This window comes from Apodemus sylvaticus, chromosome 1 (assembly GCF_947179515.1).
Source record: "Apodemus sylvaticus chromosome 1, mApoSyl1.1, whole genome shotgun sequence".
NCBI lineage: Eukaryota > Metazoa > Chordata > Mammalia > Rodentia > Muridae > Apodemus > Apodemus sylvaticus.
In genome coordinates, this window is record NC_067472.1 from 192,950,056 (window position 1) to 192,977,367 (window position 27,312).

Here is a 27,312-nt window from a genome sequence, read left to right on the forward strand (position 1 = left end):
CACTGGTTGTTTTCGGCACCTTTGTCGAAGTTCAAGTGACCATAGGTGTTTGGATTCATTTCTGGGTCTTCAATTCTATTCCATTGGTCCACTTGTCTGTCCCTGTGCCAATACCATGCAGTTTTTAACACTATTGCTCTGTAGTATTGCTTGAAGTCAGGGATTCTGATTCCCCCAGAATTTCTTTTGTTGCTGAGAATAGTTTTAGCTATCCTGGGTTTTTTGTTATTCCAGATGAATTTGAGAATTGCTTTTTCTAACTCTGTGAAGAACTGAGTTGGGATTTTGATGGGGATTGCATTGAATCTGTATATTGCTTTTGGCAAGATGGCCATTTTAACTATATTAATCCTGCTGATCCACAAGCATGGCAGATTTTTCCATTTTCTGAAGTCTTCTTCGATTTCCTTCTTCAGAGACCTGAAGTTCTTGTCGTATAGATCTTTCACTTGTTTGGTTAGAGTCACACCAAGATACTTTATATTGTTTGTGGCTATTGTGAAGGGTGTCATTTCCCTAACTTCTTTTCAGCATGCTTATCCTTTGAGTATAGGAGGGCAACTGATTTGCTTGAGTTGATTTTATAACCAGCCACTTTGTTGAAGTTGTTTATCAGCTGTAGAAGTTCTCTGCTGGAGGTTTTCGGGTCACTTAAGTAGACTATCATGTCATCTGCAAATAGTGATAATTTGACTTCTTCCTTTCCAATTTGTATCCGCTTGACCTCCATATGTTGTCTAATTGCTCTATCTAGAACTTCAAGTACTATATTGAAAAGATAAGGAAAGAGAGGACAGCCCTGTCTAGTCCCTGATTTTAGTGGGATTGCTTCATGTTTCACTCAGTTTAGTTTGATGTTGGCTACTAGTTTGCTGTATATTGCTTTAACGATGTTTAGGTATGGGCCTTGAATTACTGTTCTTTCCAAGACTTTTAGCATGAAAGGATGCTGAATTTTGTCAAATGCTTTTTCTGCATCTAATGAGATGATCATATGGTTTTTTTCTTTGAGTTTTTTTATGTAGTGGATAGCATTGATGGATTTCCTTATATTGAACCATCCCTGCATCCCTGAGATAAAGCCCAGTTGATCATGGTGGATGATCGTTTTTGATGTGTTCTTGGCTTCAGTTGGCAAGAATTTTATTAAGTATTTTTGCATCAATATTCACAAGGGAAATTGGCCTGAAGTTCTCTTTCTTTGTTGGATCTTTGTGTGGTTTTGGTATCAGCATAATTGTGGCTGCATAGAACGAATTGGGTAGAGTTCCTTCTGTTTCTATTTTGTGGAATAGTTTGAAGAGTATTTGGTGTTAGGTCTTCTATGAAGGTCTGATAGAATTCAGCACTGAAGCCATCTGGTCCCGTGCTTTTTTTGTTTGGAAGACTTTCTATGACCCTTTTTATTTCTTCATGTGTTATGGGACTGTTTAGATGATCTATTTGATATTGATTTAGTTTTGGTGTCTAATATCTGTCTAGGAAACTTTTGTAGTAGGCTTTTGTACTATAGACTTTTGTAGTAGGATCCAATGATTTTTTGAATTTCCTCAGTTTCTGTTGTTATATCTCCCTTTTCATTTCTAAGTTTGTTAATCTGTATACTGTTTCTGTGCCCTTTGGTTAGTCTGGCTAAGGGTTTATCTATCTTGTTGATTTTCTCAAAGAACCAGCTTCTGGTTTTGTTGGTTCTTTGTATGGTTCTCTTTGTTTCTACTTGATTGATTTCATCCCTTAGTTTGATGATTTCCTGCCTTCTACTCCTCCTGGGTGAAATAGTTTCTTTTTGTTCTAGGGCTTTCAGCTGTGTCATTAAGCTGTGTGTCTCCATTTTCTTTTTGGAGGCACTCAGGGCTATGGGTTTTCTCTTAGCACTGCTTTCATTGTGTTCCATAGATTTGGGTATGTTGTGTCTTCATTTTCATTAAGTTCTAAAATATCTTTAATTTCTTTCTTTATTTCTTCCTTGACCAATATATCATTGTGTAGTCTATTGTTCAGTTTCCACGTGTATGTGGGTTTTCTGTTGTTTTTGTTGCTATGAAGACCACTTTTACTCCATAGTGATCTGATAGGAGGCATGGGGTTATTTCGATCTTCTTATATTTGTTGAGGTCTGTCTTGTGACCAATTATATGATCAATTTCAGAGAAGGTAACATGAGGTGCTGAGAAAAAGGTATATTTTTTTTGCTTTAGGATAAAATGTTCTCTCTATATATATCTGTTAAATCTAACTGGTCTAAAGCTTCAATTAGTTTCAATGTGTCCCTGTTCAGTTTCTGTTTTCCTGACCAGTCCATTGAGGAAAGTGCAGTGTTGAAGTCACCCACAATTATTGTCTTAGGTGCAAAGTGTGCGTTGAGCTTTAGTAAAGTTTCTTTTATGAATGAGGGTGCCATTGCATTTGGAGCATAGATGTTCAGGATTGAGAGTTCTTCTTGTTGTATTTTTCCTTTGACCAGCAAGAAGTGTCCCTCAGAGTCTCTTTTGATGACTTTAGGTTGAAAGTCAATTTTATCTGATATTAGAATGGCTACTCTAGCTTGTTTTCCTGAGACCATTTGCTTGTAAAATTGTCTTCCACCCTTTTACTCTAAGGTAGTGTTTGTCTTTGACACTGAGCTGTGTTTCCTGTATGCAGCAAAATGTAGGGTCCTGTTTACGTATCCAGTCAGTCAATGTCTTATTGGGGCATCGAGCCCATTGATGTTAAGAGATATTAAGGAATAGAGATTATTACTTCCTGTCATTTTTCATGTTATTTTTAAAATTTGATTGGTTATCTTCTTTTGGGTTTGATGAGAGAAGTTTACTCTCTTGCTTTTTTCAGGGTGAAGTTTCCCTCCTTGTATTGGTGTTTTCCTCCTATTATCCTTTGAAGGGCTGAGTTTGTGGATAGATGTTGGGTAAACTTGGTTTTGTCATGGAATATCTTAGTTTCTTCATCTATGGTGATTGAGCTTTTTGCTGGGTATAGTAGTTTTGGCTGGCATTTGTGTTCTCTTAGTGTCTGCATGAGATCTGCCCAGGATCTTCTAGCTTTCATAGTCTTTGGTGAGAAGTCTGGTGTGATTCTGATAGGTCTTCCTTTATATGTTACTTGGCCTTTTTCTCTTACTGCCTTCAATATTCTTTCTTTGTTTAGTACATTTGGGGTTTTGATTATTATGTGACGGGAGGTATTTCTGTTCTGGTCCAGTCTGTTTGGAGTTCTGTAGGCTTCTTTCTTCTAAAAAAGCACAGGTTTAGTGAAGAATTCTATTAGACCTTCAAAGAAGACCTAGTAGCAATACTCTTCAGACTATTACACAAAATAGAAAAAGAAGGAACACTAGTCAATTCACTCTGTGAAGCCACAGCTACACTGTTAACAAAACCACACAAAGACCAAACAAAAAGAGAACTTTAGGCCAATTGCCCTTATGAATATCGATGCAAAAAAAATCAATGAAATTTTCAAAAACAGAACCCAAGAACACATCAAGATCAAAAAATGATCTCGATCATTTTGCCATGATCAAGTAGGCTTCATGCCAGAGATGCAGAGATGGTTCAATACAGGGAAATCCAACAGTGTAATCTACTATATAAACATATGCAAAGAAACATACACATGAACATTTTCACTAGATGCTGAGAAAGCATTTGACAATATTTAGCATCCATTCATGATAAAAGTCTTGGAAAGATCAGGAGCTCAAGGCTCATAACAAACATAGTAAAAGCATCATACAGCAAACCAGTAGCCAAGATCAAACTAAATGGAGAGAATCTTGAAGCAATACCACTAAAATCAAAGACTAGACAAGGTTGCTCACTCTTTCCCTACCTATTCATTATAGTACTTGAAATTCTTGCTTGAGTAATTAGACAACAAAACGATGTCAACGAGATATTAATTGGAAAAGAAGTCAAAATATCACTATTTGCAGACAATATGATAGTACATTTTAGTGACCTCAACAGTTCTACCACAGATCTCCTACAGCTGATATATAACTTCAGCAAAGTGTCCAATATAAAAATAAGACAAATCAGTGGCCTTTCGATACTCAGAGTATAAATGGGCTGAGAAAGACATTACGGTAGTGGTACCATTCACAATAGTCACAAACAATATAAAGATCTTGGTGTGACTCTAACCAAACAAGTGAAAGATCTATATGAGTAGAACTTCAAGTGTCTTAAGAAAGAAACTGAAGAAGATTTCAGAAGATAGAAAGATTTCCCATGCTATGGATTGACAGGATTAATATAGTAAATATGGACATCTTGCCAAAAGCTATCTTCAGATTCACTGCAATACCCGTCAAAATTCCAACACAATTCTTCATAGATTTAGATTGAGCAATTATCAAATTTATCTGGAATAACAAGAAAAATAGGATAGCAAACACTATTCTCAACACTAAAAGAATTTCTGTGGGAATCACCATCCCTGACCTCAAGCTGTACTAAAGAGCAATAGTGATAAAAACTGCATCATATGAGTTAGATCAATGGAATAGAATAGAAAGCTCATACACCTATGGTCACTTGGTCTTTGAAAAAGGAGCTAAAAACTTCCAGTGGAATAAAAGACAGAATTTTCAACAAATGGTGCTAGTTCAACTGGCAGTCAGCATGTAGAAGAATACAAATAGTTCTATTCTTATTCTTCTGTATAGAACTCAAGTCCAAGTGGATCAAAGATCTCCACATGAAAACAGATACATTGAATCTAATAGAAAAAAGTATGTGGAGAAAAGTCTGAAACACATGGACACAGGGGAAAATTTCCTGGACAGAACACCAAAGGTTTATTTACTAATATCAAGAATAGAAAAATGGGACTTGATAAAATTGCAAAGCTTCTGTAAGGCAAAGGATACTGTCAATAGGACAAAATGGCAACCTACAGATTTACCAATCTTACATCTGATACAGGGCTAGTATCCAATACATATAAAAACTCAAGAAGTTAGACTCCAGAGAACCAAATAACATTAAGAAATGGTGAACAGAGCTAAACAGAAAATTTTCAACTGAGGAAACTCAAATGGTTGAGAAGCACCAGAAATGCACAACATCCTTAGTAATAAGAAAAATGCAAATCAAAACAACTCTGAGATTCCATATCACATCATCATAATGTCTAAGATCAAAATCTCAAGTGACAGCAGATGCTGGCAAGGAAGTAGAGAAAAAGGAACACTCCTTCACTGCTGGGACAACCACTCTGGAAATCAGGCTGGTGTTTCCTCAGAAAACTGAGCATAGTACTACCTGAGGATCTAGCTATATCACTCCTGAGCATAGACCCAAAAGATTCTCTAACGTGTAATAAGGACACATTTCCCACTATGTCCATAGAAGCCATATTTATAATAGCCAGAACCCAGAAACAACCCAGATATCTCTCTACATTGGAATGGATACAGAAAATGTGATACATTTACAGAATAATACTACTCATCTCTTAAAACAATGACTTTATGAAATTTACAGGCAAATGCATGGAACATGAAAATACCATCCTGAGTGGGGTAACTTATTCACAAATGAATACATAAGGTATACACTCACTGGTAAGTGAATATTAGCCAACCCATATACAGACACCCAACCGGGTGGTATTGTGGATACAGGAAAGTGCTTGCTGACAGGAGCCTGATATGACTTTCTCTTGGGAGGCTCTGCCAGAACCTGACAAATGCAGAGGCAGGTGCTCACAGCCAACAACTGGACAGAGTGTGGGGTCCCTGATGAAGGTGTTGGAGAAAGGACTGAAGGAGCTGAGGGGAACTGCAGCCCCATGGAAGGAGTATCAGTTTTAATTGGCCAGAGCCCCCTGGGCTACCTGGGACAGGATCACAGACCAAAGTGTACACATGGAGGGATCCATGGCTCTGGCCACACATGTGGCAGAGGAGTGCCTTGTTGTCCTTAGTGGGAAAAGTGGCACTGGGCCTGAGGGATTTTGATGCCCCAGTGTAGGTGAATGACAGGGTGGGAAAGTGTGTGTGTGTGTGTGTGTGTGTGTGTGTGTGTGTGTGTGTAATGGAGCATCCTCATAGAGGGAAGGGGAAGAGGATGTTTTGGGTTACAAGCTTTATGCATTTTGCATTTTCTTTGACTGTGGAGTCAAAGTTTTCTATGGCATCTTCATCACCCGAGATTCTTTCTTCAATCTCTTGTATTCTGTTGTTGATGTTGGCATCTATGACTCCTGAATTCTTTCCAAGGTTTTCTATCTCAAGAGATGTCTCACTTTGTGATTTCTTTATTGTTTCTACTTCCACTTTATTGTTCAGTTCCTTCACTTGATTGTTTATGTTTTCCTGTAACTCTTTAAGGGACTTTTGTGTTTCCTCTTTAAGGGCTTTTACTTGTTGACCCATGTTCTCCTGTATTTCTTTAAGAGAATTACTTAAGTCCTTTTTGAAGCCTTCTATCAGCATCAAGAGATATGATTTTAAATTCAAATCTTGCATTTCCAGTATGTTGGGATATCCGGGACTTGCTGTGGTGGGAGAACTGGGTTCTGATGTTGCCAAGTAGCCTTAGTTTCTGTTGGTAGGATACTTGCACTTGCCTTTTGCCATTTCATTTGCCAGGAGCCATTCTCACAGAGATCTCAAAAACCCCCTCCACTCAGCCATTTCCAGCTTTCTTTCTCTAGGCTGCCTTTAGAAGGAAATGTACTAGTTTAAAGATTAGCCAAGTAAGCTAGATGGTCAGTACATACAGAGCTCACCCGAGTGGGCTCGAACAAACGGAGCTCACCTTAGGTTACTATAGCAACTCCTTTCCACTTTACCTCCTCATGATCAAAATATGATGCCAAGTTCCTACTGCACCTGCCAAATCTTTGCTGAGATCCTGAGAGACAATTCTGAGAAACTGTTCCTGAGATATGAAGCTAGCTCCCTGAGATTGTTCCCCTGAATACAATGACTTTCCCCCTTCACCCCTCCCCACACCTGCTTGCTTGCCTTTATAACGCATTGTGTGAAAATTAAAGTTTGACAGCTTGATCGGAATACTGACTTGCTGTCCACCTCTTTGTGTTTCTTGACCCCCCTCGCTCTTTTCCTAGGTAGCTCCAGGAACCCTGTTGACTGTCCTGCAGGTCGGGACACTCTTTACCTCTGTTGTTAGCTGGTCTTGCTATTTTTTCCTGGAGCTTGTCCCACCTATGGGCCTGTAAACCTGTGTCCATACTCCTGGGAGACCAACTCATTTCTGGCAGGGTCTGTGGACAGAAGACTGTGGAGCCTTCTGACTCCCTGGTGCAAATGACTGCCAGAAAGGAAGACTTCTGACTCAGCAGCTCCACTGATTGTATACCCTGTGTGCTCCTAGCTGTTCCCCTTCAGAGAGAACATGGAAATCTCACCTCCCCACTCAGAAATTCAAAGACCAAACCTAAGGATTATAGGTATAGAAGAGAGCAAAAATTTCCAATTTAAAGGGTCAGTAAATATCTTCAATGAAATGATACAAGAAAATTTCCCTAACCTAAAGAAAGAGATGCCCATGAACATACAAGAAGCCCACAGAACTCCAAACAGACTGGACCAGACCAGAAAGTCCTCCCAGCACATAATAATCAAAACATCAAATGCACTAAACATACAAAGAATATTAAAAGCATTAAAGGAAAAAGGGGAAATAACTTATAAAGGCAAACCTATCAGAATTACACCAGACTTTTCACCTGAGACAGTGAAAGCTAGAAGATCCTGAGCAGATGTCATACAGACCCTATGAGAACACAAATGTCAGCCCAGACTACCATACCCAGCAAAACTCTCAATCATCATAAATGGAGAAACTAAGATATTCCATGATAAAACCAAAGTTATTCAATATCTTCCCACAAATCCAGCCCTACAAAGGGTAATAGATGGAAAAAGCCAACACAAGGAGGGAAACTACACCTTAGAAAAAGGAGGAAAGTAATCTTCCAACAAATCCAAAAGAAGATATGTACACAAACATAAAAATATCATCAAAAATAACAGGAAGCAACAATCACTATTCCTTAATATCTCAACATCAATGGACTCAATTCCTCAGTAAAAAGACATAGATTAACAGAAATATTTTTAATTTAAATCTTCAATTTTGTCAGAAAATGTTTGTAATTCCTCTTTCAATTAATTTAGAATTTTTATATCTGCATTATTTTTCATGATAATCTTCAATTTTAACATGTTTTTCTATTTATTTCTTCAAATTTGTCAGAAATATTTTCCATGTAAATCTTCAAATTTATCAGAAAATGGTTACAATTCCACTTTCAATCAACTTAGGAATACTTTTATGCCTATCATTATTATATCTATACAAAATTCTCCATGATAATCTTCAATTTTAATGTTTTTCTACAATTTTCTGCAATTTTATCAGAAATATTTTTCACATAAATCTTCAGTTCTATCATAAAATGTTTCTACTTACTTTTTCAATTAATTTAGCAAAGTTTTTTTTTTTTTATGTCTACCACTTTACTCTTTAATTTTCCAGGAAAATTGTCAACTTTAATGTGATTTCTTATATATATATCTATTTTATCAGAAATATTTTCCATGTAAATCTCCAATTTTATCATAAAATGTTACTTTCTTTTTCAATAAAAGAACATGCTTTCAAAAAAGAAAAAAGAAACATAAAAACAAAAGAAAAAAATAACTAAGATGTTCCTTCTTAATTGGTCAAAATTTTAGCAATTAAGAAAATAATAATTAAACTACTCTGTGATTTAATCTAATCTAGTCAGAAATACTATGACCAAGTAAACTACTGACAACAAATGTTGGAGAGATAGATTATTGTAAAAATGTGGAAAAAGTGTGACCCTCACTCCCTTAGTTGCATTGCAAATGGATGCTGTCCCTCTGAAAACAGTGTAAAAAATTTATCCTGTGGCACAGATACAGGATTCCTTTGCATATGCTGAAACCTTACATCATAAATACTTTCTCAGTCACTTTTATTATTGTTCTAGTAACAGCTTAAATGTCCTTGAACTAATGAATGACTAAAGAAAATGTGGAACATATGTACAATTAAATTCTACTTAGCTGTGGTGATAGATGAAATCAAGAAAATTTTAAGAAAACAGGTGAACTGGAAAATATTATAATGCAGAAGGTAACCTAGATCCAGAAAGACAACTGTGAAGTGTTCTCTCTTTTCTCTCTTTTTTATTAGATATTTTCTTTATTTACATTTCAAATGTTATCCTCTTTCCTAGTTTCCCCTCTGAAAACCCCTTACCCAATTCCCCCTGCTCACCACCCCACACACTCTCACTTCCATGTCCTGACATTCCCCTAAATTGGGGCATCTAACCTTCTCAGAACCAAGCGCTTCTCCTGCTTTTGATGTCCAACAAGGCCATCCTTTACTACATACGCAGCTGGAGCCATGGGTCCCTCCATGTGTACTCTTTGGTTGGTGATTTAGTCCCAAGGAGCTCTGGGGGTACTGGTTGGTTTACACTGATCTTCTTCTTATGGGGCTGCAAGCTCCTTCAGCTCCTTTTTTCCATTCTCTAGCTCCTCCATTCCAGGACCTTGTGCTCAGTCCAATGGTTGGCTGAGAGAATCCTCCTTTGTATTTTCTAGGTTCTGGCTTTGAATCTGTAGATATGTGTTTATAACCTAGAGTAACATCAGTAACCAGGAAAGCAAAAAGTGACAATATGGGAGTAGAACTCTACATACTGGAATAGCACACAGGTGCTACAAAGGGAAAAATAGGAAAAATGGGGTGGAGTGCATTTTGGAGAAAGGAAAACAGATCTAATACACAGTGACAGAAGAAAAGGAGGGATAAATAATACCAAGGATGTTTGAAAAGACATAGAGAAGCCGCCAGGGGTCTGCTTATGCGTAAGACCTGAGCACATAGGCAGTTCACTTGCCAGCCAGCCTGTCATGGGGCCTGTGTCCTATGTGGAGATCAGCAGAGGGGGTGACTGCCGGGGCAGAAAAGCAGCACCAGGTACTGAGACATTCTGAGTTTAAGATCTCTGGGGCCTCAAACCACCTGGGGTCTGCCTGTACCCAGTATCTGAGCACATAGGTGGTTTGTCTGCCAGGCAGCCTGTCGTGGGGCCTGTGTCCTACGTGGGGATTAGCAGAGGGAGTGACTCTCCACCGCTATCTTCACTCCATGACAGAGCAGTCAGAGAGCACCTGGTTCACTGAGACAACCCAAGTATAACATTGTTTGGGAAAAGACTCAGGTTTCTAATGGCACAAAAAAGGAAGGCAGCTCATCAGCAATCTGTGCCAGAGGAAACCTAGGCATCCAGTATGGCGGAAATAGTAAGGTCCATAGGAGATTGAAGCACCAGCCAGTGACAATAAGACCATCTAACACCAGTGAGAACTAGATGGCTAAAGGCAAACGTAGGAACATTACTAACAGAAACCAAGGCGTTATGGCAGCATCTGAACCCAATTCTCCAACAACAGCAAGTCCTGGATACCCCAACACACCAGAAAAACAAGAGTTGGATTTAAAAGCACTGGTCAGGATGCTGTTAGAGGAACACATGAAGGACATAAATAAATCTCTTAAAGAAATTCAGGAGAAAAATGATCAAAAGCTAGAAGCCCTTACAAGAGAAACAAGCAAATGACGGAACTGAGCAAAAACTTCCAGGATCTAAAAAGAGAAGTAGAAACAACTAAGAAAGCACAAAGGGAGACAACTTTGGAGATAGAAAACCTTGGGAAAAAAATCAGGGACCATAGACGCAAATATCAACAACAGAATACAAGAGATAGAAGAAAGAATCTCAGATGCCAAAGATACCATAGAAACCATGGACTCAACAGTTAAAGAAAATGCAAAATGCAAAAAGCTTGTAACCCAAAACATCTAGGAAATCTAGGACACAATGAGAATGCCAAACCTAAGGATTATAGGCATAGATGAGAGTGAAGATTAACAACTTAAAGGGCCAGCAAATATCTTCAACAAAATTATGGAAGAAAACTTCCCTAACCTAAAGAGAGAGATGCCCATGAATATACAGGAAGCCTACAGAACTCCAAACAGACTGGATGAGAACAGAAATATCTCCTGTCACATAATAATCAAAATCCCAAATGTACTAAGCAAAGAAAGAATACTAAAGGCAGTAAGAGAAAAAGGGCAAGTAACATATAAAGGAAGACCTATCAGAATCACACCAGACTTCTCACCAGAGACCATGAAAGCTAGAAGATCCTGGGCAGAGCTCATGCAGACTCTAAGAGAACACAAATGCCAGCCAAGATTACTATACCCAGCGAAACTCTCAATAACTGTAGATGGAGAAACCAAGATATTCCATGACAAAACCTAATTTACACAATATCTTTCCACAAACCCAGCCTTACAAAGGATAATAGGGGCAAAACACCAATACAAGGAGGGAAACTATACCCTGGAAAAAGCAGGATAATAACCTTCTCTCATCAGACCCAAAAGAAGATAACCACACAAGTATAACATTAACATCACAAATGATAGGAAGCAATAATCACTACTCCTTAATATCTCTTAATGTCAATGGACTCAATTCCCCAATAAAAAGACATAGACTAACAGACTGTGTTCGTAAACAGGGCCCTACATTTTCCTGCATACAGGAAACATACCTCAGTGTCAAATACAAAAAGTACCTTAGAGTAAAAGGCTGGAAGACAATTTTACAAGCAAATGGTCTCAGGAAACAAGTCGGAGTTGCCATTCTAATATCAGATAAAATTGGCTTTCAACCTAATGTCATCAAAAGAGACATGGAAGGACACTTCTTGCTGGTCAAAGGAAAAATCCACCAAGAAGAACTCTGAATCCTGAATATCTATGCTCCAAATGCAAGGGCACCCTCGTTCTTAAAAGACACTTTACTAAAGCTCAAAGCACATATTACACCTAACACAATATTTGTGGGTGACTTTAACACCCCAGTCTCTTCAATGGACCGATCAGGAAAACAGGGAGACAGTGAAACTAATTGAATCTTTGGACCAATCGGATTTAACACACACACACACACACACACACACACACACACACACACACACACACACACACATATATATATAAAATTTTCATCCCAAAGCAAAAGAATATACCTGTTTCTCAGCACCTCATGGTACCTTCTCCAAAATTGATTATATAGTTGGTATATAGACAGACCTCAACAAATATAAGAAGATCGAAATAATCCCATGCCTCCTATCAGATCACTATGGAGTAAAAGTGGTCCTTAATAACAACAAAAACAACAGAAAGCCCACATACACATGGAAACTGAACAATACTCTACTCAATGATACCTTGGTCAAGGAAGAAAGAAAGAAAGAAATCAAAGACTTTTTAGAACTTAATGAAAATGAAGGCACAACATACCCAAATTTATGGGACACAATGAAAGCAGTGCTAAGAGAAAAACTCATAGCTTTGAGTGCCTCCAAAAAGAAATTGGAGAGAGCATACACTAGAAGCTTAATAGCACAGCTGTAAACCCTAGAATGAAAAGAAGCTAATTCACCCAGGAGGAGAAGAAGACAGGAAATCATCAAATTCAGGGCTGAAATAAATCAAGTAAAAACCATACAAAGAATCAACAAAACCAGGAGCTGGTTCTTTGAAAAATTCAACAAGATAGATGAACCCTTAGCCAGACTAACCAAAGGTCACAGAGACAGTATCCAAATTAACAAAATTAGAAATGAAATGGGTGATATAACAACAGAAAATGAGGAAATTCAAAAAATTATCAGATCCTACTACAAAAGCCTGTACTGAACACAACTGGAGAATCTGGAGGAAATTTCTTAGACAGATACCAAATACCAAAATTAAATCAGGATCAAATAGATCATCTAAACAGTCCCATAACCCTTAAAGAAATAAAAGGGGTCATAGAAAGCCTTCCAACCAAAAAAAGCACAGGACCAGATGGTTTTAGTGCAGAATTCTATCAGACCTTCAAAGAAGACTTAACACCAATACTTTTCAAACTATTCCACGTAATAGAAACAGAAAAAACACTACCCAACTCTTTCTATGAATTACGCTGATACCAAAACCACACAAAGATCCAACAAAGAAAGAGAATTTCAGGTCAATATCCCTTATGAATATCGATGCAAAAATACTCAATAAAGTTCTTGCCAACCGAATCCAAGAACACATCAAAACGATCATCCACCATGATCAAGTAGGCTTCATACCAGGGATGCAGGGATTGTTCAATATAAGGAAATTTATCAATGCAATCCACTACATAAACAAACTTAAAGAAAAAAACCACACAATCATTTCATTAGATGCTGAAAAAGCATTTTTACAAAATTCAGCAGCCTTTTATGCTAAAAGTCTTGGAAAGAACAGGAATTCAAGGCCCATACCTAAACACAGTAAAAGCAATATACAGCAAACCGGTAGCCAACATCAAAGTAAATGGAGAGAAACTTGAAGCAATCCCACTAAAATCAGGGACTATACAAGGCTGACCCTCTTTCCATATCTTTTCAATATAGTTCTTGAAGTCCTAGCTAGAGCAATTAGACAACATAAGGAGGTCAAAGGGATACAAATCGGAAAGGAAGAAGTCAAACTATCACTATTTGTAGATGGTATGATAGTACACTTAAGTGACCCAAAAAAAAAAAAAAACTCTACTAAAGAACTCCTACAGCTGGGGCTAGACAGATGGCTCAGTAGTTAAGAGCACTGATTGCTCTTCTGAAGGTCCTGGGTTCAAATCCCAGCAACCACATGGTGGCTAACAACAATCTGTAATGAGATCTGACTCCCTCTTCTGGAGTGTCTGAAGAACTCCTACAGCTGATAAACAACTTTAGCAAAGTGGCTGGTTACAAAATCAACTCAAGCAAATCAGTAGGCTTTCTATACTAAAAGGATAAGCAGACTGTGGGATAAATTAGGGAAATGACACCCTTCACAATAGCCACAAACCACATAAAGTATCTTCGGGTGACTCTAACCAAACAAGTGAAAGACCTATATGACAAGAACTTCAAATCTCTGAAGAAGGAAATCGAAGAAGACCTCAGAAAATAGAAAAATCTTCCATGCTTGTGGATTGGCAGGATTAATATAGTTAAAATGGCCATCTTGCCAAAAGCAATCTACAGATTCAACACAATCCCTATCAAAATCCCAACTCAGTTCTTCATAGAGTTAGAAAGAGCAATTCTCAAGTTCATCTGGAATAACAAAAAAACCCAGGATAGCTAAAACTATTCTCAACAGTAAAAGAACTTTTGGGGGAATCAGTATTCCAGACCTCAAATGTTACTATTGAGCAATACGGATAAAAACTGCATGGTATTGGTACAGTGACAGGCAAGTCGACCAATGAAATAGAATTGAAGACCCAGAAATGAACCCACACACCTATGGTCACTTGATCTTTGACAAAGGAGCTGAAAACATCCAGTGGAGAAAAGATAGCCTTTTCAACAAATGGTGCTGGTTCAATTGGTGGTCAGTATGCAGAAGAATGTGAATTGATCCATTCTTATCTCCTTGTACTAAGCTCATCTCCAAGTGGATCAAGGACCTCCACACAAAACCTGACACACTGAAAACTAATAGAAAAGTAACCGGGGAAGACCCTTGAGAACATGGGCACATGGGAAAATTTTCTGAACAGAACACCAATAGCTTACGCTCTAAGATAACGAATTGATAAATGGGACCTCATAAAATTACAAAGTTTCTGTAAGGCAAAAGAACCTGTCAAAAGGACAAAATGTCAACCAACAGATTGGGAAAGACTCTTCACCAACCCTAAATCTGACAGTGGGCTAATATCTAATATATACAAAGAACTCAATAAGGTAAACCCCAGAGAACAAATAACCCTATTAAAAAGTGGAGTACAGAGCTAAACAAAGAAGTTTTCATGAAGAACTTCAGATGACCCTAAGAAATGTTCAAAATAATTAGTCATTAGGGAAATGCAAATCAAAACAACCCTGAGATTTCACCTCACACCAGTCAGAATGGCTAACATTAAAAACTCAGGAGACAGCAGGTGCTGGTGAGGATGTGGAGAAAGAGTAACACTCCTCCACTGCTGGTGGGATTGCAAGATGGTACAACCACTTTGGAAATCAGTCTGGCGGTTCCTCAGAAATCTGGGCATGACACTTCCAGAGGACCCTGCTATACCACTCCTGGACATATACCCAGAGGATTCCCTGGCATGCAATAAGGACACATAGTAAACTATGTGAACGTTTCTCTTAAGTTTTTGGTGAGGAGAATCTGATAACTTCTCCAAAACACCATCAGCTGTTGGTTCCCTTGTTGCCTCCCAGAACGTGAAGATAAGATTGTGTTGCTGAAGCCACAATGCACTTCAGATACAGAATTTGGAGGAATTAATCTAGAATAGCCCGGATATCTTGTCCCAGTGAAGTTGTTTTCATAGAGTAAGATGTTACTCAATCTGCCAGGGGAGAGAAACTTAAACTATGCAGGTATGAAACCTGTGAGCCACGAGAATCACTTGACTGTGAAGACATCCTCATGGGCACACTGGTGGAACTTTTATCTTGGGGGAATCAAAGACCACATAATTAGACTTAAGTCCTACTCAAAAAGAGGGAAGACATTTCTGGTACTGTAAACATATACAACCCACCTGAGTCTGGAAAAAGCAAAACCCCTAGAGTCTCACTACTAACAGTTACCTAATCCAGTAATTTCCAGCTGCTTTCTAAATATCTTTCCTTACATACACGTGCAAATGCAGATCTTATCCTTTGTTAAAGATACTTCTTTTTTTCAACATGTAGAGACTCTCATGAATATCCAAAAAGGGACAAATTGTAGATAATCCCAACTTATACATCTTCAATAAATCCTTTTAACCTATGACTCAGTGGAAAAAATTCACAAAACAGGGCACCAAAATCCCCAATTGCCACAAGATTCTGGTTGATAGATTTTGTCTCTTTTAGACATATGAACTTTTAACAGGATAGTTACCCAAACAAACCAACAAAATGGCACTAGTAGGCACACAAAAGAGGTCAGGGGAAATTCTATATGCTTTTACCCTAGAAGAAGAAATACTTCATATCAATGGCTTCTAAGAAATGGAGAATAAACTGTATTTTGAGGTGAAATCACATTGATTTTTATTTTTCCAATTATTTTATTTATTCGATATATTCTTTATTTATATTTCAAATGTTTTCCCCTTTCCTGGATCTCCCCTCCCCCAAAGTCCCATAAGCCCTCTTCCATCCCATTTTTCCCCAATCAAAGCTTTCCCACATCCCTGTTCTTGTATTCCAGTACACTGCTGCACTGAGCCTTTCCAGGAGCAGGGGACTCTCCTACCTTCTTCTTGGGCATCATTTGATATGTGAATTGTTTCTTGGGTATTCTGAGCTTATGGGTTAATATTTGCTTATCAGTGAGTGCATACCATGTGTGTTCTTTTGTGATTGGGTCACCTCACTCAGGACAATATTCTCCAGTTCTACCCACTTGCCTAAGAATTTCATGAAATCTTTGTCTTTAATAGTTGAGTAGTATTCCATAGTGTAAATATCCCACATTTTCTGTATCCATTCCTATGTTGAGGGACATCTGTGTTCCTTCCAGCTTCTGGCTGTTATAAATAGAGCTGCTATGAACATAGTAGCATGCACTCTTATTATATGCTGGGGAATCCCCTGGGTATATGCCCAGGAGTGGTATAATGGGGTCCTCTGGTCGTATCATGCCCAGTTTTCTGAGGAACCACCAGACTGATTTCCAGAGTGGTTGCACCAGCTTGCAACCCCACCAGCAGTGGAGGAGTGTTTCTCTTTCTCCACATCCTTGCCAGCACCTGTTTTCTCCTGAGTTTTTGATCTTAGTCATTCTGACTGATGTGTGGTGAAATCTCAGGGTTGTTTTGATTTGCATTTCCCAAAATTTCTGTGTGATCTTGGTCATTTTCTGCATATTTAAAATCATTCTGAAAGCTAAATTTTATTAGAAGACATTTTAACTTAACCTGAATTTCTATGACTTATTACATCTTACTGAGTTTCTGGTTGGGAGTCATGAACTCAGGCTCACAAATACTGTAGAATGTTCTTTGTAGGAGTTCAAACTTGCTCAATACAGTAACCTTTGACTATGTGTTACAATATTTATTTCTTCTTATCAGTAGCTAGCTTCACAAGAAACTAGAGAAAGTTAATGATTCTTTGCCTGCACTATAAATCTTACCTCTCAGCATTTTCTATAAGCTGAAGAGGTATCGAGTACTGGGATCCTAACAGTACCTACAAGGTTCATGATGTCAGAATATACTTGGTTTGAAGGAATAGCTTTTCCTACCGTAGCAGTTCAAAAAGAACAATTGGAAGATATCCGTAATACGTTCGTGGTGAAAGAAGAAGACTTGATTATATTGACTTACCCCAAGTCAGGTAAGGACCATCAGTAAGACTGATTCTGAATTGTATAAGGGAGGTTAGAGATTTGATCCTCATTCATTTTTGGTGATGAGTAGAGTGCTCTGTACATGTAAAATGATGAGATTTGTGTGTGTTCCATTCAATCTGACACAAGTGGGCAAAGGTTATCATCTATTATACCAGAACAATGATAGTGGACCCTGAGGCAGAATCTGCCATTGGTCTACGTGGATAAGATATAGAAGAGGGAGGGTGATGAGAATGAACAGAAGAAATAAAGTTAAAGAGTTAAAGTCTTATACATGATATAAGGATAACATGTATGTGAGGATATGTGGAGGAGAGGACAGTGCCAGGTAGAAATATCATAGAACTTGTCTAGGAAATCGAGTCTGAAAATTCAAGACACCAAAAAAGAACATCATGGTGGTTTGAAAATGGATATTTCCTGTGTGAAAGAAGCACTGAACATTGGGTAATTATTAGGTTTCTGACATTGAAAGCACATACAGAAAATCCAAAAGCAGTGGAAATACAGGAAAAAACAACCAGACAGTAACTCAGAAAAGGAAGCTAGAGAAACATCCACTGACAAATGAGCACATAAACACAAATGCAAGTGTGTGGTATAAATATACCCAACAGAATTTATTCATCTGAAAAAGAAGAAGTACTCTGTCATACACTACAGAAAGTGTGCATATCAATGAAAATGAAACAATTAAATGATGAATTCATAGAGGGCAGATGCTATGATTACATCACTGTGGAATATATCTGAGATAGTCAAATTCATTCTACCAGAATATAGAATGATGGTGGTCCAGGGCTGGAGAAGATATTCCATTGGTAGGTTGCTGTTGATTGAGTATAGGATCTCAGTTTTGCAAAATGAGAATATGTCTAGAATATGTTGCTTGAATATACTTTGTACTTATATCACATGAACATTTTGAACACTACAAGTCTGTGTGCTTGAAAATGGGCAGCACTCAATATTGTATGGGTGTTTATTCTAGTTGATGCTTTTTCACAAGAATTGTTGAAATGAGAGACAGTCACTTTTGCTTTTCATCCAGGAACAAACTGGCTGATTGAGATTGTCTGCTTGATTCAGACCAAGGGAGATCCCACGTGGATTCAATCTGTGCCCGTCTGGGACCGCTCACCCTGGCTAGAGACTAACGATGGACATCCTTTAATAATCAATAAGAAAGGACCACGACTCATGACCTCCCATCTTCCCATCCATCTTTTCCCCAAGTCTCTCTTCAGTTCCAAGGCCAAGGTCAGTGTCCAGTGGTTGAGATTTTCTTTGACCAAATCCTCTTAGAACTTATTTTACCCTGACAGGTTTTGGAGCTCTTGCAGAGCTCCAAAGGTGGGATTCTCATACACTAGGTGATGCTGATATTTTCCCACATCAGACTACATTAGAGTACCAGGATGTGAACCATCACACAGTGATCCTGGGCAGCTTTCTCTTTTACATTTCCATTGAAATATTTACTAATTTGTTTTATTGCTTTTAGTCTGCATTATTCCCAAATTTAATTTCAAAGGGTTCGAATACTTTTTTCTGTATTAGATTTTCCTTTATTTACATTTCAAATATTATCCCCTCTCAATATTCTGCCTCCCCCTGCACACTAACCCACCCACTCCCAATGGCCTCAACTGGCATTCCCCTTCCCAGGAGCAATGAGCCTTCACATGTCCATGTGCCTCTCCTGTCATTGATATCCTACCAGGCCATTCTGTGCTATACATGTGGTTGGAGCCATGGGTCCCTCCATGTGTGTTTGGTTGGTGGTTAAGTCCCTAGGAGCTCTGGGGGTACTGGTTAGTTCATATTTTGTTCTTCCATGGTGATGGAAATTCCTTAAGCTCCTTGGGTCCTTTCTCTAGCTCCTCCATTGTGGAGCCTGTACTCAGTTCAATGGTTGGCTGAGAGCATCCCCTTCTGTATTTTTCAGGTACTGGCAGGGCCTCTCAGGAAACAGCTATATCAGGCTCCTGTCAGGTAGAGATTGTTGGAATCCACAATAGCATCTGGATTTGCTAACTGTCCATGGCATGGATCCCCAGGTGGGGCAGTCTGTGGATGTTCTTTCCTTCAGTCTCAGCTCCACATTTTGTCTCTGTATTTCTTCCCATTGGTATTTTGTACCCCATCTAAGAAGGACCAAAGTATCCACACTTTAGTCTTCCTTCTTCTTGAGCTTCATGTGGTCTGTGCAATAAATGTTGGGTGTTCTAAGCTTCTGGGCTTATATCCACTTATCAGTGAGTATACACAATGTGTGTTCTTTTGTGATTGGGTTACCTCACTCAGTATGATATTTTCTAGCTCCATCCATTTCCCTAAGAATTTCATGAAGTCATTGCTTTTCTAAAAAAGCTGTGTAGTACTCCATTTTGTAATACCAAATTTTCTGTATCCATTCTTCTGTTGAAGGACATCTGGGTCCTTTCTAGCTTCTGTCTATTATAAATAAGGCTGTTATGAACATAGTTGAGAATGTGTCCTTATTACATGTTGGAGAATCTTCTGGGTATATACCCAGGAGTGTTATAGCTGGGTCCTCAGGCCGTAGTATAATCAATTTTTATGAAGAGCCACCAATCTGATTTCCAGAGTGTTTGTATTAACTTGCAATCCCAACAACACTGGAGGAGTGTTCCTTTTTCTCCACATTCTTGACTCCATCTGCTGTCACTGGAGGTTTTTAATCTTAGTCATTCTGACTGTGGTGAGGTGTAATTTCAGGGTTTTTCTGATTTGCATTTCCCTTATGACTAAGGATGTTGAACATTTCTTTAGGTGCTTCTAGTCCATTGAGTATTACTCAGTTAAGAATTCTTTGTTTAGCTCTATACTCCTTTTTCAATATGGTTATTTGGTTTTCTGGTGTCTAACTTCTTGAATTCTTTGTAAATATTGGATATTAGTCCTCTATCAGATATATTATTTGTAAATATCTTTCCCAATCTGTTGGTTGAAATTTTGTCCTCTTGAGAGTGTCCCTTGCCTTACTGAAGTTTTGTAATTTTATGAGGTCCTGTTTGTCAATCCTTGATCTTAGAGCATAAGCTATTGGTGTTCTGTTCAGGAAAATTTCCCCTCTGCCCATGTGCTCAAAGCTCTTTCCCACTTTCTTTTCCATTAGTTTCAGTGTATCTGGTTTTATGTGCAGGTCCTTGATATACTTGGACTTGAGTTTTGTACGAGGACATAAGAATTGATTGATTTGCATTCTTCTACATGCTGACCACCAGTTCAAGCAGCACAATCTGTTGAAAATGCTGTGTTTTTTTCCATAGGATGGTTTTAGCTTCTTTGTCAAAAATCAAGTGACCATAAGTGTGTGGGTTCATTATTGAATCTTCAGTTCTATTCCACTGATCTACTTAACTGCCACTGTACTAGATTTTATCACTATTGCTCTGTAGTAGATTTTGAAGTCAGGAATGTTGATTCCCCCAGAAGTTCTTTTATTGTTGAGAATAATTTTTACTATTCTGGTGACGCAGGAGTGAATGGGTGGGTCAGCGAACACCCTCATAGAAGCAGGGTAAATGGGATTGGATGGGAGGTTTCTGGGGAGGAGGCAGGAAATTGAAAAAGTGAATAATATTTGAAATGTAAATTAAAAAATCCAATAAAAAATTTAAAAGATAAGCAGATTTTCGCCCAGAAACTCGGAATACCCAAGAAACAATTCACATGTCAAATGATGCCCAAGAAGAAGACAGGAAAGGTCCCTGGTACTGGAAAGGCTCAGTGTAGCAGTGTGGGGGAATACCAGGATAATGAAAAGGGAAGGGGGTGATTGGGGAAGAGGGCTTATGGGACTTTCGGGGAGGAGGGATCCAGGAAAGGGGATATCATTTGAAATGCAAATAAAGAATATATCATATATATTATTATATGTATTATTATAATATAAATATATATATTATATAAATAAATAGATTATAGATAATATATATTATATTATATATAAATAAAAATGTAAAATAAAAATAAATATTATATAAATAAACAATATACATATGTATGTGTGTATATATATATATATATATATATATACACACACATAAAACTGTAAAAATAAAATCTCTAAGTCCAGTTCCTGGGCTCTTGTGCTCCCTCCTGGACCTTGTGGGGAATGCACAGTGTACAGACAAAACATATTTACAAATATGTAAACATTATAAAAAGGATGGTAAATGGAAAAAAATCTAATAAAAACTATAGAGGTGGCTCAGCAGTTAAGAGTATTGGTTCCTCTTGCAAATGACCCAGGTTCAGTTCCCAATACCCACATTGTGACTCACAACTGTCTACAAATCTAGTCACGGGGCAACCCACCCCCTTTTTTATGTGTGCAGGTTTCTGTCCATATGTGGTGCATGAACATGAACGTGTGCACTTAGGCATGCATGAATAAATATTTTTGAAGTTAAAAAAGATGAATTCTAGAATAATTGGTACAAAATATAAAGTTCATTTTATTAAGAATTTTCATTTTATTTTTTATTTTTATTTTTATTTTTTTATTCATTTAATATTCTTATTTTTATTCTTTATTAAGAACTTTTGGGCCTGAAAAGAAGGCTCAGTAGTTAAGAGCACTGATTGCTCTTCCAAAAGTATTGAGTTCAATTCCCAGCAATCATATTGTGGCTCATGACCATCTGTAATTCGATCCAATGCCTTCTGGTGTGTCTGAAAACAGCGACAGTGAACTCATATATATAACATAAATAAATCTTTTTTAAAATTATGTATTTTATTTATTTTATGTTTTGAAATTACAAAAATAAAATATAATTATGTACATCATTTCTCCCTTCCCCTTTCTCCCTCCAAACCCATTGATATATCCTTCTCTTTCTCTCTCTCAAATTAAGGTTTCTTTTTTTGTTAATTCATGTTGCATACATATGTATATGTATTCCTAAATATATTCCTATGTTTATATATGCCTATATAGATATATTTAAATGTTTCTAATGTATACAATATATATTCCTAAATAAAACTATATATGCCTGAATGCTTCAGTACATCCTTCTCAGTCAGCACAATGTTACTTATATGTATATTTTACAGGCTGGGCATTTGGTGTTGGATAACCAATTATTACTTTAATCTTTAGAACCATCAAGTCAGCCTAGTTTGAGTTTATTTTTACGGTATTATAGAACTAGCCATTTTCCTGTTCCATTTTTACAAATCAAATAAAAATAGAAAAGGGGAATTATTACTATAAATATTTTTCACTTATGTATATGTTTTGCCCAAATAAAAATAATATGTTTTTAGAAACCCGTGGATATTTGACTATTTCATGTTAATTATGCCAGTTAAAAGATGAGGAATAACTATTGACCTTCATTTACATTTTTTCCATTTAAGGTGATCTATGTCATCAGAAATCCCAGGGATGTTCTTGTATCTGGTTATTTTTTCTGGGGTAAGACAAACCTTGTGAAGAATCCAGAGTCACTGGAAACTTACATTGAATGGTTCCTCAAAGGAAATGGTGAGTTTCCTGTGAAATATAGGAGATGTGGGAAAATTAGAGATATTTGTTTCATTAACTTATTTATTCACGTTATATCCTAATATCCATCATTCCTTTCCTTTCAATGTTCCCCTCCCACAGCTTGTTTTCCCATTCCCCTCTCCTCTGAGAAGGGGTAGGGACCCCCAAGGTATTTCCCCACTGTGTGATACATCAATTGTCTGCAGGACTTGGTGCATCCTCTCTCACTGAGGACAGACAAGGCTGCCCAGGTAGGGAAATGGAATCCACAAATAGGAAACAGATTCAGGGACAGCCCCAGCTCTAGTTGTTGGGAGACTTTCTTGAAGACCAAGTTGCACATCTGCTACATATGTTCAGGGGTCCTAAGTCTAGCTCAAGATAGCTTTTTGGTTGGTGGTTCCATCTCTGAGAGTGCCAAAAAGTGCAGATTAGTTGAATCTGTTGGTCTTCGTCTGGAGTTCTTAACCTGTTTGGGTCCCTCAATCCTTTCCCCAACTCTTCCACAAGACTCTCAGAGCTCTATCTAATGTTTGGATGTGTATTTCTACATCTGTTTTAGTCAGCTGCTGGGTAGGGCCTCTCAGAGTATAGTTATTCTAGGCTCTTGTCTGCAACAGTACCAGTAACAATGTCATGGATTGTTTCTTGCCCATGGTGTGTATCTCAAGTTAGGCCGGTCACTGATGGTCCATTCTCTCCATCTCTGCTCCATCTTAGTCCATGCATATCTTGTAGGTAGGACACACTTGTGGCCAAAGCTTTCTTGTGTAGTTTGCTGTTCTTATCCCTACACTAGGAAACCTAACAGGCTACATGAGGTGGTACTTCAGGCTCCATAGTCCCTACTGTTATGAGTCTCAGATAGAGTCACTCCCATAGGCTCCCTGGAACCAGCCCATCCCATGTCTTAGAGACTTTAAAAAAAGACAAAGTGAGATGTAGACAGGGTTGGCCTTGAACTCTGTATATAACTAGGGATGACCTCTAAGCATGGTTCCTCCTTCTGGTATCTCTTGAGTTCTAGGACTAGAAATGATGTTGTTTCTACTACTGTATACTCTACTTATTCCGTGCTGGGGCTAAAACCCACTATTGCATGTGTGTTACCCAACTTGCCTCCATTTCTAACTCTTTAATATCTTCTTTAGGCTCCATTTTCTCTCTACATTCAAACCAATCTATGGGCCCAGGGTTCATCACCATTTCAAGCCTGATTGTGAAGGCTTTCTCTATTTGCACACTACCACAGAACAGGAGACAGCTACAGAATGCCCCATTGCATACCATTTTTAGCACCATTTGGAGTATCTAATCTTTCCAGACCTAATGTAGATACTGGCATTTGTCATCATTTGAGTAAGAAATGGACCATATAGACTCCCACAGTTGAGCACTTGGTTCCCAGTTGGTGGCACGTTTTCAGAATTTTTATGAGACACAGCCTGGTTGGAAGAAGTATTCCATTAAGATGGGCTTTGAGAGGGTAAACCATTAAGCCACTTCCAGTGTCCTGCTTGCAGTTGAGGAAATAAAATCCCAGCTTTCCAGTCCTACAGCTCTGCCTGACACAAACAAGCTCTCTCTTCCTTAAGTTGCTTTTTTTCATGATATTTTATCACAGCAACTGAAAAATAATAAATGCCTTTTTCTTCTGTCCATGCTTTTCCTTTGTGAATTTTCTCAATCAGTTTTGTAATGGCTTCTTATACATATTATACATTAGCCTGATCATCATCCACCATTTAGTTAAAAGTCATCTTTCTAAATACTGTTAGTCTTAATCTCCTATTTATCTCAAAAATATTTTCAGAGACGGAGCAGGTGACTCTTGATACTTTTATTTTGCTTAAATTCTTTTTGAATTATATTAATTATATGTACTAAAGGGTTTTATTGTGATGTTTTTATGTATGTGTACAGGTATTTTGATCACAATAATAGCCCACTTAACTTTCTTGCCTTTTTCCCATTCTTGCTGATCCTGTTCCTGTGTCAAACTAGCTTTCCTTTCTACTTTCATACTCCTTTTTTCTGTTTTGTTTGTGCTTTTGACCTAGAGAGTTCCATTGGGGTTGCTGACTGGAGCAAAGGCACGGAATCATTTTTATGAACATGGGTACATTTTAAGTAGCTACTCTACAGAAAAATTCCTTCCATGAGAAACCACTAACATCTTATAGATTTTGGAAGGGGGGGGGTCTCATGAGCCCTCACCATAGCTACTGTTAACTTTCTATTAATCCTCAAAAATTGGGTAGGGTTTTGGGAGCACCTCCTGTCTCTTTAATAGAATACTGAAGGACCCTGGTTTTTGGAGGTCTTGAGCAGTAATCACAGATACTGTGAGTTCAGGAGTGCTGTGGCCATGCCACATCAAGAAGATAATATTTCACATCATTCTACCCCAACTTTAGGCTCTCACATCATTCTCATACCTTCTTCCTTGATGATTTCTAAGTCTGTACTGTGGGCTATAGATGTCTCACTTGTGGTGAGTACTGAAAGGGCACTTATTCTCAGCACTTTGGCTAGTTATGGGTCTCTGAAATTATCACTGCCTATTACAAGAAGCATCTTTCGATCAAGCTGACAGTAGAGATATATAAGCAAAAAACCATGGCTATTTAGAAGACAATTTGATGTTCAAATCATGTCTGTATAGAAGAATAACAATGACAGCTTCAACAATAGCATTTATTCCCTCACAAACATGGCCATTTGACCATGATTAATAAACCAGATGTGAGCTTTCCTCAATACAAATTGAAAAATGACTTTTTACCCCATAACATAACAGCCATCAATGACCAGTGGGCGCATTTTGTAAAGATGGTTGAAGTATAGATAACAGAATCGGCAGTTTAGTAAATGTTGATGACATTCTTCTAATAACAGCCTGCTTGACACTGTGAGGGTTATTTAGCAGATGCACTGCCCAGCCAACTGCCAGCTTGCTTTCTTTATGTACCATGACAAGCATATAAGGATGTCTTTAGCAAGAGGGTCTTATCGAGTACTTTTTATGAGCAACTGACAACAGTGACAATTGCCTGTACTATTTGGATCCTCAACCACTTACCAGGCAACAACTCCTTGGGAAGGAGGCTTCTCAACACTAGCAATGGCATTTTTGTTTAACAACCTATGACTTCTGCAAGCAGCATTTTGTGCCTATGCAACGTGCCTTGACTACTTTATTAATGAGCTTTCAAACTAGTGAATTTCCATATTCTTCAGGCATTTTCATATATTCTTCTATTGATTAATTATATCCTTCATCTTACTACCCCATCTTTGCATATACCAACTCACTCACACATTTCATTTTATAAGTGTTATGGAATGTGTCTTTCTTGTTCTCCTTCTAATGGCCTCTACCTGGATTTCTGTCTGCCATATGCACTTCAAGTTAAACACAATAAGAGTTTATCTAGGATACTCATGAAAGAGAACGTATACCCTTTGTCTATCTGTGCCTAGGTTTCCAGTTGCAACTTCTTTCCAAAGAAGCTCAAAATTTTATTTTTATAGCTCAATTAAATTTCGTTGTGCACACACACCTCAATTTCATTATCTATTTTTCAGTGGCTGGGCACATAGGGCGAACCTGTTTGCTAGCTATTGTGGGTAGAGTTGTAATCTTCACAGATGTTAAAATATTTATTAGTAGTACACACCCAAATATGTAGGAATATATACATAACTACATAGTAGTGTACACATAAGTATATTCTATCATACCCCTAAAAACATAGTAGTGTGCACTTAAGTATATACTAGTATACACCTAGGTATAAAGGAGTATACATTTAAGTATGTAGCAGCATACACCTAAGTACATAGTAATACACATGCAGCTATATAGTAGTGTACACCTAAGCAGTTTGAGTATATACTTAATGTTGGACAACTGAGTCACATGTAAATCTGTTTTCAGCTTTTTGAGTAAACTACACAGTGATTTTAATGGTGACTGGGTGAGTGTGCACTAACACCAGTGTTTCTCTTTTCCCACATTTTCTTCTTAAAGTTTTTAAAAAATGTTATTATAATTTTTTAAATTGTTAAGTTTATTAGAAAGGAACTTCAAATTAATAAGTTAAATACATCAAAACTAATGAAAATCAAATTCTATACAACTTAGTGAATTTATATATAGTTAGAATTGGCATTCAAGAAGAATCTGTGATCCTTCACATTAAATGTTACTCTTGAGTTCCATGACACAGATTTTGCTCCAGTTTTTTTGTTTTCTTGATGGTGAATAACCCTATTAAAAATGGGGTACAGAGCTAAACAAAGAAT

The 27,312-nt window shown here is 37.7% G+C and overlaps 1 protein-coding gene across 2 annotated transcripts in view; it reads left to right on the forward strand.

The window, feature by feature from the left end:
* The first annotated feature begins 17,325 nt into the window (after window positions 1-17,325).
* LOC127683370 (probable alcohol sulfotransferase) overlaps window positions 17,326-27,312 on the forward strand; it is a 37,742-nt gene continuing 27,755 nt past the window's right edge. For both annotated transcript variants that reach the window (XM_052180557.1, XM_052180566.1), the window contains exons 1-3: window positions 17,326-17,461; window positions 18,529-18,737; window positions 22,875-23,001. In XM_052180557.1, the coding sequence (XP_052036517.1) occupies window positions 17,326-17,461; window positions 18,529-18,737; window positions 22,875-23,001 (472 nt within the window). The remainder of the gene's footprint in view (window positions 17,462-18,528; window positions 18,738-22,874; window positions 23,002-27,312) is intronic.